The sequence below is a fragment of the Trematomus bernacchii genome, unplaced genomic scaffold, assembly GCF_902827165.1.
Source record: "Trematomus bernacchii unplaced genomic scaffold, fTreBer1.1, whole genome shotgun sequence".
In the NCBI taxonomy this organism is placed as follows: Eukaryota; Metazoa; Chordata; class Actinopteri; order Perciformes; family Nototheniidae; genus Trematomus; species Trematomus bernacchii.
In genome coordinates, this window is record NW_022987723.1 from 1,130,520 (window position 1) to 1,145,854 (window position 15,335).

General features: G+C 41.8%; 1 protein-coding gene across 4 annotated transcripts in view; it reads left to right on the forward strand.

Moving 5' to 3' along the window:
* The window catches only part of stag1a (stromal antigen 1a), a 74,479-nt gene that overhangs the window by 56,184 nt on the left and 2,960 nt on the right, over positions 1-15,335 (forward strand). Inside the window, exons 15-30 of one of the 4 annotated variants that reach the window (XM_034144435.1) lie at positions 194-311; positions 1,209-1,312; positions 1,851-1,943; positions 4,001-4,294; positions 4,873-4,943; positions 5,061-5,229; positions 5,912-6,004; positions 6,825-6,999; positions 7,948-8,090; positions 9,254-9,355; positions 10,131-10,279; positions 12,325-12,453; positions 12,564-12,766; positions 13,376-13,544; positions 14,064-14,180; positions 15,196-15,310. In XM_034144435.1, the coding sequence (XP_034000326.1) occupies positions 194-311; positions 1,209-1,312; positions 1,851-1,943; positions 4,001-4,294; positions 4,873-4,943; positions 5,061-5,229; positions 5,912-6,004; positions 6,825-6,999; positions 7,948-8,090; positions 9,254-9,355; positions 10,131-10,279; positions 12,325-12,453; positions 12,564-12,766; positions 13,376-13,544; positions 14,064-14,180; positions 15,196-15,310 (2,244 nt within the window). The remainder of the gene's footprint in view (positions 1-193; positions 312-1,208; positions 1,313-1,850; positions 1,944-4,000; positions 4,295-4,872; positions 4,944-5,060; positions 5,230-5,911; positions 6,005-6,824; positions 7,000-7,947; positions 8,091-9,253; positions 9,356-10,130; positions 10,280-12,324; positions 12,454-12,563; positions 12,767-13,375; positions 13,545-14,063; positions 14,181-15,195; positions 15,311-15,335) is intronic. The other 3 variants (XM_034144437.1, XM_034144436.1, XM_034144438.1) reach the window with 3 other exon arrangements.

Consider the following 15,335-nt stretch of genomic DNA (forward strand, 5'->3'; position numbering starts at 1 on the left):
CCTGATTTTGTGTGTGTGTGTGTGTGTGTGTGTGTGTGTGTGTGTGTGTGTGTGTGTGTGTGTGTGTGTGTGTGTGTGTGTGTGTGTGTGTGTGTGTGTGTGTGTGTGTGTGTGTGTGTGTGTGTGTGTGTGTGTGTGTGTGTGTGTGTGTGTGTGTGTGTGTGTGTGTGTGTGTGTGTGTGTGTGTTCGTAGCTCCATGAACACGCAGCATACCTGGTGGACTCGCTGTGGGAGAGCTCTCAGGAGCTGCTGAAGGACTGGGAGTGTATGACTGAGCTTCTGCTGGAGGAACCTGTGCAGGGAGAGGAGGGTACGACACACACACACACACACACACACATTAAACTGTTCTCTCCTTAAACCCTGTGAAACAGCTTTAGGCCTCTTCTTCACGTCAAGCACAACATCACAGCCATGTCAGCTAGAATATTAAGAACTATTTCTATTCTATTCTGTTTTATTTGTATTTACTTACACTATTGTATCTGTGTTGTTCTGTTGCACTGTTGGAGGACCCTGTGACCTAAGATTTTCATTCTACACATATAACTACATAACTACACTGTAGCTATGTACCAATGACAATAAAATCCTTGAATCTTGAATTGAAGAGATGATGTCATGAAATCTTGCTAATTGAAACTCTCTGGTTGTCTTTTATTCTCTCTCTCTGTTCCTGACCTATAATGACCACTGACTCTCTGCTTTATCTCCTCACTGGTTTCTCTGACTCTCTGTCTTATCTCCTCACTGGTTTCTCTGACTCTCTGTATTGTCTCTGACTGGTTTCTCTGACTCTCTGTATTGTCTCTGACTGGTTTCTCTGACTCTCTGTATTGTCTCTGACTGGTTTCTCTGACTCTCTGTATTGTCTCTGACTGGTTTCTCTGACTCTCTGTATTGTCTCTGACTGGTTTCTCTGACTCTCTGTATTGTCTCCTCACTGGTTTCTCTGACTCTCTGTCTTATCTCCTCACTGGTTTCTCTGACTCTCTGTATTATCTCCTCACTGGTTTCTCTGACTCTCTGTATTGTCTCCTCACTGGTTTCTCTGACTCTCTGTATTGTCTCCACACTGGTTTCTCTGACTCTCTGTCATGTCACTGACTGGTTTCTCTGACTCTCTGTATTGTCTCCTCACTGGTTTCTCTGACTCTCTGTCATGTCTCTGACTGGTTTCTCTGACTCTCTCCTCCTGTGTTTGCAGTGTTGTCGGACAGACAGGAGAGCGCTCTGATAGAGCTGATGGTGTGCACCCTCCGTCAGGCAGCAGAGGCTCACCCACCGGTCGGCAGAGGCACCGGCAAACGGGTAGGTCGAGTATACACACTGTACTACCAGAATTCACTTTAACTGTACACATATTGACACAGTTGTGTTGAGATAGCAGTCCGGTGCTATTGTCCTTGGTTACTAAATGAATGTAGATGTCTTAATATGCCAATTTCAAAGAATAGATTTTCACATGACTTTTTTTTACAGATGGTTTTCTTCATATTTTCAGTGTTTCAGAATAATACAATTCTCCCCCCCTTGGTTCAGACACCTTCTGTTTTTCATTCATAGATTAATTCAGCGTTAAATTGACACAATTTCTAAAAACACCACCTGTGTGTAACCGGCTTAAGTGTTCAATTCAAGTGCTCAAAGTTCAAAATGAAAGTGTGTATTTCTTGTCAGCAAGCTTCGGCACATTTATGAATACATGCTGAGATTGCAAAACAGATGTATTTGTTCTATCCATGAACAACTTTCTTGGTCACAATGAAAGAACAGAAGACTCAGAAAATCCCTGTTTATTTCCCTTTTTCATGCATTTTTTTACACATTTGACATTCTGCTTGTCCAGGTGTTGACAGCGAAGGAGAGGAAGACGCAGATAGACGATAAGAACAAACTGACAGAGCACTACATCATGGCGCTGCCCATGCTGCTGTCCAAGGTAAAACCTCTATGAAGCTCATCCTGCAGCAGACACTGATTAACAGGCGGCGGAGTGACTGATCTGTTTGTCCAAATAATTGATCAGGGTGTTATTTATATAGCCATGAGGAGTGTTATTGAATGAAAGCCAATCTGGAGAGGTGGGCTGGCCAAATACTTGTCTGTTTTATTAACTGGGAAACAAAAAAAGAGATTGATGGGTTTGTTTTTTGTCTTTTCTGCATCTGAATGTCGGCTTGTGACTTTTTTTCTGTATAGATCCCGGTAAATGAGCATCAGAGCAACCCATTTCTCAGCTTTTCTCTATTTTACAATGTGCTAACTTATCTGATGCACTAGTAGCGGTGCTTCTGGAATAATTCACATTGTCAGGACGCTTATCTGATTCATTATGTAATTAAAGCCCATTCAGTCTTTTACAAAAAGCACCTCAAAGCTTTGTTATTTTAAGATGAAGAGTTGAAGAGTTGAAAAAAACTGTAAAACTGTAAAACTCCAGGGGGTCACAGGTTCAAACCCCATTGCAATCAGCATGTCATTGTGTCCCTGGGCAAGACACTTCACCCCAAATTGCTCCTGTGGGGATTGGCCACAGTATTGAGTATGTAAGTCGCTTTGGATAAAAGAGTCTAACAAGTGACAAGTAATGTAATGTAATGTAATAGCCGCGTTCACACCGGAGTACTTTTCACCGTACTTTTCGCATTTAGTTCCGTTAGTACCCCTTATGTCGCATTCACACCAAAAAGAGCACTTCATCTCGGGAACTTTTACCCCCATTTTTAGTGCCTGCTAAGAGATGGTACTTTCCTGGGGGAAAAAATTGCCCCAGTTCTGATTGGCTGGGCGAATTGCAAACCACGCCCCGTACAACTCTGAAATGTTTCGACTCAGGCTCATTTGCATAATCTTCCCTCAGGGAATTTATTCCGGTGTGAACGCAATCTGTACTAAATGCCCTGGGGTAATAAGTGCCGGGGCATTAAGTGCCAGCACTAAATACGGCAAAGTACTTGGTGTGAACGCGCCTAATGTTTCCTGACAACTCATTTGACCTTAAAAGAGATATACAACTATGCTGCAGAAGGCTTTTTTATGAAGTATTATAAGCTATACATCATATTGATTACATTACAGTACATTGTGCTGACTCTTTGATCCAAAGCGACTTACAATAAGTTCATTGTAAGTCGAGAAACAAACTCAAAAGCAAGAATCCTGCAGGTACATCTCCTATCTATAAACCCAACCAGATGAAGTGCCACTGCATTAGCTTCACTCAAAGCCAAACCTACGTACAGAAGATCATTTTTCTTGTTAAATTATTATTATTATGATTCAATTCAATTCAAATGTAGTTATATAGCCCAATATCACAAAACACATTTGTCTCAGAGCGCTTCACAAATCAACAAACATGAATGATAATTTAAGATGCAGTGGAAACAAGTGAGTTTTCAGCAGGGCCGTTCCTAGCTTTTTGGGGGCCCTATTTGATCTGTGGAGACGCATCAATCTGTTACACTTTAAGAGGAAAACAGGCTAATTTCACGAAAACCAAGCAATTGAAACTTTATCAAATTATATTAAAAAGGGTAAACAATAAGGCTCCTCTACGTCAATAAATGCAAGAGATGCAGCATTTTCTCAACAATGTTTAATTTACATTTTTCATCTTCCTCAGACGTCACTCATTGGCTGACAGCCCAGGGATGATTTGGACGTTATTACCCCACAAACACAAGCCACAGCTTTGCTATCATTGCAGTTTAGTTGTGTTTATATCCTACATTTGATTTTAAGCATATAATGCTTCACCGAACACAGGAGGGGGCTTAGCTGTCTACAAATAAAGATGGCTAATTTTAATTCTCCAAATATATTGAGGCTGGACCTGAACTTTCAGCTTGGGGGCCCCCTAGTGGCTGCGGGGGCCCTATGTATCCACATAGTCCGCCTATAGGAAGAAATGGCCGTGGTTTTCAGTCTGCGATGGAAGGTGTGTAGACTCTGATGTCCTGATTATCTGTTTCTCCCCTCTCCATCTCCTCACAGTACCAGGCGGACTCTGAGAAGGTGGCCAACCTGCTGCAGATCCCTCAGTTCTTCGACCTGGACGTGTACAGCGCCGGGCGGATGGAGAAGCACCTGGACGCCCTGCTGAAGCAGATCCGCCTGGTGGTGGAGAAGCACATCGAGATGGACGTGCTGGAGGCCTGCAGTAAGACCTACAGCATCCTCTGCTCCGAGGAGTACACCATCATGAACCGCGTGGACATCGCCCGCTCGCAGCTCATCGACGAGATGACCGACCGCTTCTCTCACTCCGTGGAGGATCTGCTGCAGGAGGTATGAGTGGATATGGATATGGGGAGGTATGAGGGAAGAGAAGCAGGGGTTGGTGCAGATGCAGGTGTAAAAGTAAGCACTTAATGTCTTTGAAGTGAAGCCGCAAGATGCACAGGAAGTGTGGACAATTAGAGGTATGGAATTCTTAAGTATAAAGGTAGTAACACATAACTAGGGATGCCTGATATGATTTTTTATTATCTGATATAATGAACCATTCATTAGATATTTAATCCATCATTTCACATTTTGGTGAAATTCTCTTCAGAGAATATGTGAGTGATCAAAGAGAATGTATGATCGCAAAGCTCTGATCTAACCAAATGCAATTGACTTGTTAACAAAAACACTTCACACTTGCTAACATGCTAATTTTAATGATGTTCTATTCATCTAAAGTTGTGGACTAAACCATTTTGAAGGTGCTTGTTATGTCAATGAAAGAAAATTATAATAACATTTAATTTAATAATATAACATTTCCCATAATTCATCAGACCAATTTATATCCAGCATCCTCGCATATGACCCCAGCATCCGTAGTCTTTGTGCACTAACAGGTGTTTGTTATTCTGCAGGCGGAGGAGGCCGATGACGACGATATCTACAACGTTTTATCTACGCTCAAGAGACTCACAGCCTTCCACAAGTAAGAGAAGAGAAACTGTTATGTTAACTGACTGAAAGCACTGGATATCACTTCATTAAAGCTAAATGACAGATACTCTATGAATGTGATTTATTGACCTCTTGTTTCCTGTTTCAGCGCCCATGACCTGACCCGGTGGGATTTATTTGGGAGCTGCTACCGGCTGCTGAAGGCGGGCATCGAGCAGGGCTCCATGCCGGAGCAGATCGCCGTGCAGGCCCTGCAGTGCTCGCACTACTCCGTCCTCTGGCAGCTGGTGAAGGTCACAGAGGGCTCTCCCAGCAAGGTGACACATGGATCCTGAATAATACTTACCTGTAGATACATTTTCTGTCCTTAGCTAATCACTTATTTGACCAGAGGTGGGAAGTAGTGGGGTACAAATACTTCGTTACTGTACTTAAGTACATTTTTCTGGTATCAGTACTTTATTCCACTACTTATTTTATTTCCACCTTTATTTCGAACAGATTATTTAAAAACAGAATACTGTATTGGTAGAACACAACACTTTTTGTGTCAAACAATATTTATATATTCAACAAAAATAATAATAATTAATTATAAGTGTCCGAAAAGGAGCAGGAGGAAGCATAATGTTTAATAAGATATTTACTAAGGCAAAATGCTGCTGGTTTTAGTGTGTGTGTGTGTGTGTGTGTGTGTGTGTGTGTGTGTGTGTGTGTGTGTGGTGTGTGTGTGTGTGTGTGTGTGTGTGTGTGTGTGTGTGTGTGTGTGTGTGTTGTGTGTGTGTGTGTGTGTGTGTGTGTGTGTGTGTGTGTGTGTGTGTGTGTTGTGTGTGTGTGTGTGTTGTGTGTGTGTGTGTGTGTGCGTGTGTGTGTGTGCGTGTCACTGTTCGAACTGTACCTAATAACGATTTTCTTTTTGTTTATCTGCTAGTGTGGCTGCTCATTATTTGTGACACTTATGATGTGTGTGTGTGTGTGTGTGTGTGTGTGTGTGTGCAGGAGGACATGTTGGCTCTCAGGAGAGTGGTGAAGTCGTTCCTGGCTGTGTGCCAGCAGTGCCTGTCCAACGTCAACACAATGGTCAAAGAGCAGGTAACAAAAGCCATCTGAAACAAGCTGCGCACACCTTTAGTGAAGAATAAATGTGTGTTGAGAACAGGTGAACAATTTTAACTTATAAACAGTGTACAGCTTTCATTACAATTCATCAAGTCAAAGTCAACTTAATTGTCAATCTTTCAGTTGTACAGACAGAGAGATCGAAATACCGTTTCACACAATCCCGAATACAAAAATACAAATATTGATAAAATATGTATATCCTATATATACACAATCAACAGACACATCTATACATATGCACACATTAAGATGAAAACACAACAATCAATATACAAAATAACAGTCACTTCAATATCTTTGGGAATGTACATTAGTGCAAGACACGACTGTCACATTTTGTGATATATGACAATTTGAGGTTTGATATGTAATCCTGGAGAGGATATAGAAGGATAGACAGATAGCAAAAATAATTGTAGTGTTAAAAAATCATTGAAATGTTTCCCTGTATTTTCGTCTGTCATTTTTCATATTTTGACATTTGTTGTTGAGTTACTCTGGGAAATAGTTTTTTGTTTCAATTGCTTTCAAATGTATTTGTTTCCCCATTTGTTTATGCTAAAAGGCTAGTTACTAGTAAAGGAATAGGTAGAATAGACAGTAATAATAATAATAATAGATTACATTTGTATAACGCCTTTCAAGGGACCCAAGGCCGCTTTACATGGTGAACAAACAAACTAGCAGTAGGGGACTGTGATGGGTTAGGGGTCAAAGGCCATGGTGAGAATGATGACTTGAGGTAGGTTTTTTTACTCAAATCCCAACCCTTCATTTGCTCCTGCATCAGGCGTTCATGCTGCTCTGCGACCTGCTGACGATCTTCAGTCACCAGCTGGCCTCCGGCAGCAGGGAGGGGCTCCAGCCGCTCGTCTTCAACCCGGACGGCACTCTGCAGAACGAGCTGCTCAACTTCGTCCTGGACCACGTCTTCATCGACCAGGACGAAGAGAGTCAGAGCATGGGTGAGAGTCCAATGACGTTTAAGGAAATACATAATAATTAAATACTGTTAAAGGTCACCTATTATGCAAATATGCTATTCATGTCTTTTCTACATCACCATGTGTCCCCTCTTCTTCATGTCTCTTCTACATCAACATGTGTCCCCTCTTCTTCATGTCTCTTCTACATCAACATGTGTCCCCTCTTCTTCATGTCTCTTCTACATCAACATGTGTCCCCTCTTCTTCATGTCTCTTCTACATCAACATGTGTCCCCTCTTCTTCATGTCTCTTCTACATCAACATGTGTCCCCTCTTCTCCATGTCTCTTCTACATCAACATGTGTCCCCTCTTCTTCATGTCTCTTCTACATCAACATGTGTCCCCTCTTCTTCATGTCTCTTCTTCATCAACATGTGTCCCCTCTGTGGAAAGAGACTCTGGAAGTTTCAGGAACAAAGATTCTCTCTCTTTTTGTCCTGATCCATTTATATAAAAACCTGTCTGAAAATGAGCTGATCAGATTTTGGCCACTTTATGATGTCATAACGATTGTTTGGCTTGTGTAACCATTAGCCAATCACCAACCAAGGTAACCCCCCCCCCCACCTTATCACCTGAATCTCCTCCTAGAGCACCATTGTGTTCTTTTTAACCAAATATCTCTCAGAGGGGCGTGGGGAGGGGCTCCTTATTTTCATCTAAAGTAACAGACAGAGAATCAGCACTTTGGAAACAGGGCTGAAACAGAGGGGATTATGGGATGCTGCAATGATCTGTTTGGTGTTTGGAGCCAAACACTTCAGAGACATGTTTTGTATATATCTGAGACCTGTAATATATTGATGAAAGACAGTATAATAGGGGACCTTTTTAAAGATCAACACAATTCATTTGATTTTTACCTCATCTTTTCTCTTCCTCCCGCTCCTTCTTCTCCTCTTCACTTCTAACTTCCTCCCAACTGCAGAGGGAGACGAGGAGGACGAGGCCAATAAGATCGAGGCTCTCCACAAAAGGAGAAATCTGCTCGCAGCTTTCTGCAAACTCATCATTTTCGACATCGTAGACATGCCCGCTGCGGCCGACATCTTCAAACACTACATGAAGGTGACTGTTCTTTACATAAACACTGAAATAATCAATATAAAATAAAAATAAATTGCAATATGAAACGGATACAAGTTGGAAGTCGGCAGATTAGGAGTTTAGGATAAGATTATAAGTGTTAAAAGACAGTGAAAGATCTTTATTCTCGAGTCAAAATACTCAAACTGATTTTGCCGCATTGTCCCTTAGCAAATCTTTGAGGTCCTAACATGATATCATTATAAAATAGTGTAACATTTTGGGGTCTTCTTAACCCTTGTGTTGTGTTCAAAAGCTGTGACCGTTCATGGTGTTCGCAGGTCAATTTTGACCCATGATTTATCTCAGTCCAAAACACAAAAAGAAAATGACTATCATCCAATATTGTTTTAACTACATCATAACTAACTTATAATGCATTCATAACCGTACAATCCTGTTGTAATTTAACGTCATGGCCCCAAAACATATTACACCACATATTGCACACGTGCATATGTGAGTTCAGGTTCAAGTGTTAGTGTACATATTCTTTATGAAAGGTGGAGTTCCCGTGGGGGGAGAGGGAGGGGAGACCAGGTGCATGTTGCGAACAATTATTGTTACAGTGGATGAAGGGGCTGGGGGAGGGGTCTCTAAAGTCAAAGATGAATCTTGATTGGGCCAAATTTGACCTCGAGTCACCCAAAACAATTCTGCTGGGTCTCCCCAGACCAGAACACCAAATTATACACTTTTTTTTTTTTAGAGACCTTCAGACTTGGCAAAAATGGTCAAAATCAGTTTTGTAGTGTTTATATATCTGTTGTGGAGGATATCATGAAGCCTTGTTCTGATACAGCGTAGTTATTATATCATTTTAACTTGAAACGGGAGACCCGTCCCGAACACAACATAAGGGTTAAATGTGAAAAATATGACTGCTCTCGGATTTATCTTTGTAAAAATGTGTTGGTTTGCAGCGAGATAAAAGCATAGAAATGAATTAATGCAATAATTACAAAATAAAGGAGTTCTTATTCAATGGAAATAAATAAGAAAATCAAGGAAAACAACAAATCAACCTGAAATTCTCTGCACATAAATCAGGTTGATGATGTAAACCTGTAAAGGATATCATAATAAATGCACTAAACTGTCCCCTTGCTTGTTGTTAACCGCATGTTTTGTTTTCTCTGCTTCAGTATTATAATGATTACGGCGACATCATCAAGGAGACTCTGAGTAAAACAAGACAGACGGACAAGATTCAGTGCGCCAAGACGCTCATCCTCAGTCTGCAGCAGGTGAGGCTTCAACAACATCACATGACAACATATCGCATTCTTTAAAGGTCTCCTATCATGCGAAATGCACTCCTGTCCTTTATACATACATATGTGTCCCCGGTGTGTCAGGGAACTCACAAAGTGTCAGAAAACCAAACCCTCTCTCTTTTCCTCCGTACCCAAATCTCTAAAAACGGGGGAACAACGGAGCTGATCCAGATTTGCGTCCGATATGACGTAATATCGGAAATGTGGACCCACGGGCCTATCAGAAACGTCGCTATCAGAAACAATGCCTGACTGTTTTGGACGTAATATGGTCTTTGTTTACATTAGCATCGCTAACACTCAGAGCTAACCTGTACTGGAGAGAGCATGTGTAAGAAAGCAGGAAATAAAAAGGAACTCACCTTGTGGTAAACCTGAGAGAGAAAAAGCATTTGAGCTCAATACTGTTTCAGAAATAATCCTTGATGTGGTTTGGAACATGATGGCGTTTCATCCCGCATTTAGCTGAATCTGCCGTGTAATTCTGAGCAGGCACAAGTTCCCCCTCTTCCGCTAAGGACCCAGAATCAGCACTTTTCTAACAGGGCTGAAATAGAGGGGTGTCTAAAATGCATGATCTGTTTGGTATTTTGAGCAAAACACATCATAGACATGTTTTTTATATATTTGTATATATCTGAGACCCATAATATATGCCTTAAAATATCATGATAGGAGATGTTTAAGTGATGAGAGCTTTCATCAATGCAAACCCACAAACACTGTGTCGTCTTGTGTGTTCCAGCTGTTCAACGAGCTGCTTCAGGACCAGGGCCCCACTCTGGACCGCACCTCCTCTCACGTCAGCGGGATCAAGGAGCTGGCCCGCCGCTTCGCCCTCACCTTCGGCCTCGACCAGATCAAGACCAGAGAGGCGGTGGCCACGCTGCACAAGTAAGACCTGAGGCTGTGTTTGGACTCACAGCGTTTATCAGACGGAAAGAACGTGCATTAGATTATATATACAGTATGTTCAGCAGAGATGGCAAAAGTACACACATCCTTTACTCAAGTAGAAGTACAGATACTCGTGTTTAAAGATACTCTGGTAAAAGTAGAAGTACTGACTAAACTTCTTTACTCAAGTAAAAGTAAAGAGGGCTTTGAAATGTACTTAACACTAGAACCGCCAGAGATTTTGTATACCTAAAACCGCCACCTGGGTCAAATTGAGCCGCTATTAGAATGCATTGATTTTCAAGGTAAAATGTTCTTTTATTGAACAGTGAGTTTTGATTGCACAGGGATGAAACGTATACCAATATAATCTGTGGACTCTCAGCTTTTCATATGACAGGGCTCGACATTATAAATGGCCCGCTGGCCCGGAAGCATTATTTAGACACCGCGGCCAGCATAACGTACTTTCAACTCGCCCCACAGCTGTTTGCTGCGGAGCGCAGCGCGAGCAGTCTCCCGTGAGCGGCAGCGCACTCCTTCACTACAGACTGTCTCTATCTCTCTCTCTCTCTCTATCTATAACTATCTATCAATATATCTATCCATCTATCTCTCTCTCTCTCAATCTATCTCTCAATCTATAAGGAACCGCAGTAGACAAAAGGCGTTGCTATAGCAACATGTCATGTTTATATGAAAAGGGGTGGGGTCAATATGACCCGCTGGGCGGAAATAGGTATAATGGCAATTTTTTGGGCGATTTCTTCAATCTGACTTCATATTGACAATTTTTAACAACATAGGGTGCTACATAACACACTTTCAGGAAAAGTGACGAACTGGAAGACTTTAATATTTTATTGAAAAAAAGTTACACACAATAATAAACAGCTCTGGGTCAAATTGACCCGATTGGCGGTTCTAGTGTTAAGTAAAAAGTACCCATAACTAGCAGCTGTTTTAAAGAGTACCTGACCTCCCTTTATATTAATAGAACAATAATGTCATTGTTAGCTAATGAATGTTTCCATGCTGAACAACGGCAACATGACAACGTTTTCATTGGTCCCTCTTCTTTAGAGAAGACCAGGAAATGATGGATACACGGATCGTGTTCAAATCAATAGGCACGCAATGACTCTAAATAATAATGATCACGCCACCAAGCACACATTCAAACTAAAGGAACCAGCCTGTTTGGAAAATGTAAGAAGTAGAAAGGACAGGTATTTGGGTTCAAAATGTAAGAAGTAAAAGTAAAAAGTCGGCAGAAAATAAGTAGTGGAGTAAAGTACTGATACCAGAAAGATGTACTTAAGTACAGTAACGAAGTATTTGTACTTCACTACTTCCCACCTCTGATGTTCAGTCATGGAAGTTGATATCCTCTCAGCTTTACATCAATTAGAAAGTGTACAGATGACTGGGCTGCAATTTAGTGATGCTGATTAAAATCTATGTAAAAATGTCGTATAAGAATTTACAAATTACCATATTTTTATTTCGATACAACTTTTTGAAGAAGCTAATTCCTATCACGATTCTTAAATGCAACTCAAGTCAGAATAAATTAGCAAAATATGTTATAACCTTTTCACAGGTGTAAACAAATGAATAATCTGGAGTTCATTGAGAATGTTCAGTATTATAGCCTCCATTACAAACATAGGATGCTGTGAGGAAGAGGCCTGAGTTTCTTCTATCCTGAGGAAAAAAAACATATTTTATTTCAGCCTTGGGAAAGTCTGAAGTCGAGCTTTCTTCAAAGGTTTTATTTGTCATATACACAGGAACAGTGTAGTTGTGCAATTAAGATCTCGGCTCAAATGCAACATAAATATGTATATAAGACATATTTATATAAGGCAATAACTAAAAAAACAATAAAACTAGTGGCAGCAATTTAAAAATATCTTTTGGTGTCAGACGCTCGTTTTTCTTCTGCCTTCCATTTCTTTTTGACTTTCCTTCTTTGTCTTTCTCACTCCTAATGAATTGTTCTGTCTCCACTTTCTACCTCTTGCTCTCTCTTGTATCAGGGATGGAATAGAGTTTGCATTTAAGTACCCGAATCCTCGAGGAACCGAGTTTCCTCCCCTCAACCTGGCCTTCCTGGAGGTTCTCAGTGAATTCTCCTCTAAACTCATCCGCCAAGACAAAAAGACGGTGTAAGTACTCCCTTTCATCTTTCTGTTACGTCAGGCGAACCTCATTCTGTCACTGAAAACATCCATAACTTCATTTCAAATTAAATGAATCGTGCTGAAATGCTCCTCAGCCACTCGTACCTGGAGAAGTTCATGTTGGACTCGATGTCGGAGCGCCGGGAGGACGTGTGGCTGCCGCTGATCTCCTACAGGAACAGCCTGCTGACGGGCGGGGACGAGGACCTCATGTCCGTCACATCGGGCTCCAGCAGCAAGGCCGCCTCCGTGCGCAGCAAGAAGGCCCGGCCGGCAGTGCACAAGAAGCGCATCGAGGGTGAGGGGACACACGCACACAGATTTGTTGTGACTGGCGAAGTATCTAGTATTCTACATACTTATCTCATCTTATTCTCCTTCTTCCGCCACAAATGTCGTCACGCTACTCGTCCGGCAGCATTGACACGAAACACACAAAACACACATCAAAACGTGCGGAATGACCGGGGTCGGGTTGCTATGTCTTTTATAAGAGATTCGCCTAGCCGTTGCGCAATATTGTCAATACATTCTCTGTCAGGGTGTCTCTCGTTCACTGGCAGGGCGTTGCCGTGGAAACGCTTTGATCTTTGAACACACCATGCAGAAACGATGCAGGAATGTGGTACAAGAATCCAAAAATGTAATAGATAAACAGTTAAAATAGTCTAAAAGTGAGCGGAAATTAATGGATATTCTTTGTTGTACCTTAACAATAAAACTAATGCTCTTAATACTTACAAAGCGGGGGTAATGTTAGCATCTGGATGCGCACCCAAGTTTCAGTCACACAGTCAAAATGTCTCTGTATTTTCTAGTTCATTATACCGTGTTTAATCTGTTTTGGGAAATGAGACATGTTCATGGTTATCTGCTGTTGTGTTTATGAGCTCTCTACATTTTTCAGAAGAGAGTAGTGTTGACAGCTCGTGGCTGCTGCGTAACGACACCCTGCCGACACCGGGGGCGCTGCAGACGCCTCAGCTCACCTCCACCGTGCTCAGAGAGAACAGACCCGCAGAACACCTGCCCGACCCGGACTCAGAACCCGGCTCGGAGAACGACTTCGTCCACAAGTGAGTGAAAACACATGATAGAAGTACACTTTAACATCAAAGTCAGGGTTCCTACGGTCTTAAAGCAACTGGAAAAGTCCTGGAAATAGCTGTTTTTAAGCCTGGAACGTTGCTTGAAAAACATCAAATCCAAAAAGTTTTGAAAACTCACAGAAATTGGTACCAAGTTTTCGGTTTTATTTTCACTTCTATCCCAAAGCGTACAAAAGGAAGACAGGTTATGTACTGTACATACACTTATTTACCAATAAGCATAAATAATAGTCTGGAATTATACACCATAACTACATTCATACATACATATTATATAGCACTTTTGTAAGTACTGAAAGACACATTACACACATTTTTTTTTTTTTTAAATCAAACAAAGTTCACGATTTACCGTTTTCTCATCCACCTACACATTGACACCTGACTGTAAACCTGTTCATCACTGATGTAGCTCCGCCTCCTTGTTATACCAAGTTCATAGAAGTCTTTTGAAGGTACAGTATGTTGACCCTGTGTTGTCTCCAGTCCTCAGATGCAGATGTCGTGGCTCGGCCAGCAGAAGATGGAGGAGGTGAACCGGAAGGACCGGACGGGCATGAACTACATCAAGGCGCGCAGCAACCAGGGCGTCCGGCAGACTGTGTAAGAATCGAACCGGCTAGAAAACTGATGACGTTTGATGCCTCCATTACTAGTTCTTTTTTAAAGGTCCCCTATTATACTGTTTTTCATCAATATATTACAGGTCTCAGATATATACAAACGTGTCTCTGAAGTGTTTGGCTCCAAACACCAAACAGATCATTGCAGCATCCCATAATCCCCTCTGTTTCAGCCCTGTTTCCAAAGTGCTGATTCTCTGTCTGTTACTTTAGATGAAAATAAGGAGCCCCTCCCCACGCCCCTCTGAGAGATATTTGGTTAAAAAGAACACAATGGTGCTCTAGGAGGAGATTCAGGTGATAAGGGGGGGGGGGGGGGGGTTACCTTGGTTGGTGATTGGCTAATGGTTACACAAGCCAACACATCGTTATGACATCATAAAGTGGCCAAAATCTGATCAGCTCATTTTCAGACAGGTTTTTATATAAATGGATCAGGAGAAAAAGAGAGGGGACACATGTTGATGTAGAAGAGACATGAAGAAGAGGGGACACATGTTGATGTAGAAGAGACATGAAGAAGAGGGGACACATGGTGATGTAGAAGAGACATGAAGAAGAGGGGACACATGTTGATGGAGAAGAGACATGAAGAAGAGGGGACACATGTTGATGTAGAAGAGACATGAAGAAGAGGGGACACATGTTGATGTAGAAGAGACATGAAGAAGAGGGGACACATGGTGATGTAGAAGAGACATGAAGAAGAGGGGACACATGTTGATGTAGAAGAGACATGAAGAAGAGGGGACACATGGTGATGTAGAAGAGACATGAAGAAGAGGGGACACATGTTGATGGAGAAGAGACATGAAGAAGAGGGGACACATGGTGATGTAGAAGAGACATGAAGAAGAGGGGACACGTGTTTATGTAGAAGAGACATGAAGAAGTGGATTTTGCATAATAGGTGACCTTTAAAGAATAAAGAGCTTGAGATAAAAAGATTGTAAACGGTGTGTTTTGTGTTTTCTCTCTTAATGATTTCCCGTCAGGCGTGGGTTGATGGAGGATGACGCAGAGCCGATCTTCGAGGACGTGATGATGTCATCGCGAGGACAGCTGGAGGACATGAACGAGGAGTTCGAGGACACGATGGTGATCGACCTGGTCAGTGACGCCACTTTCTCCCAGG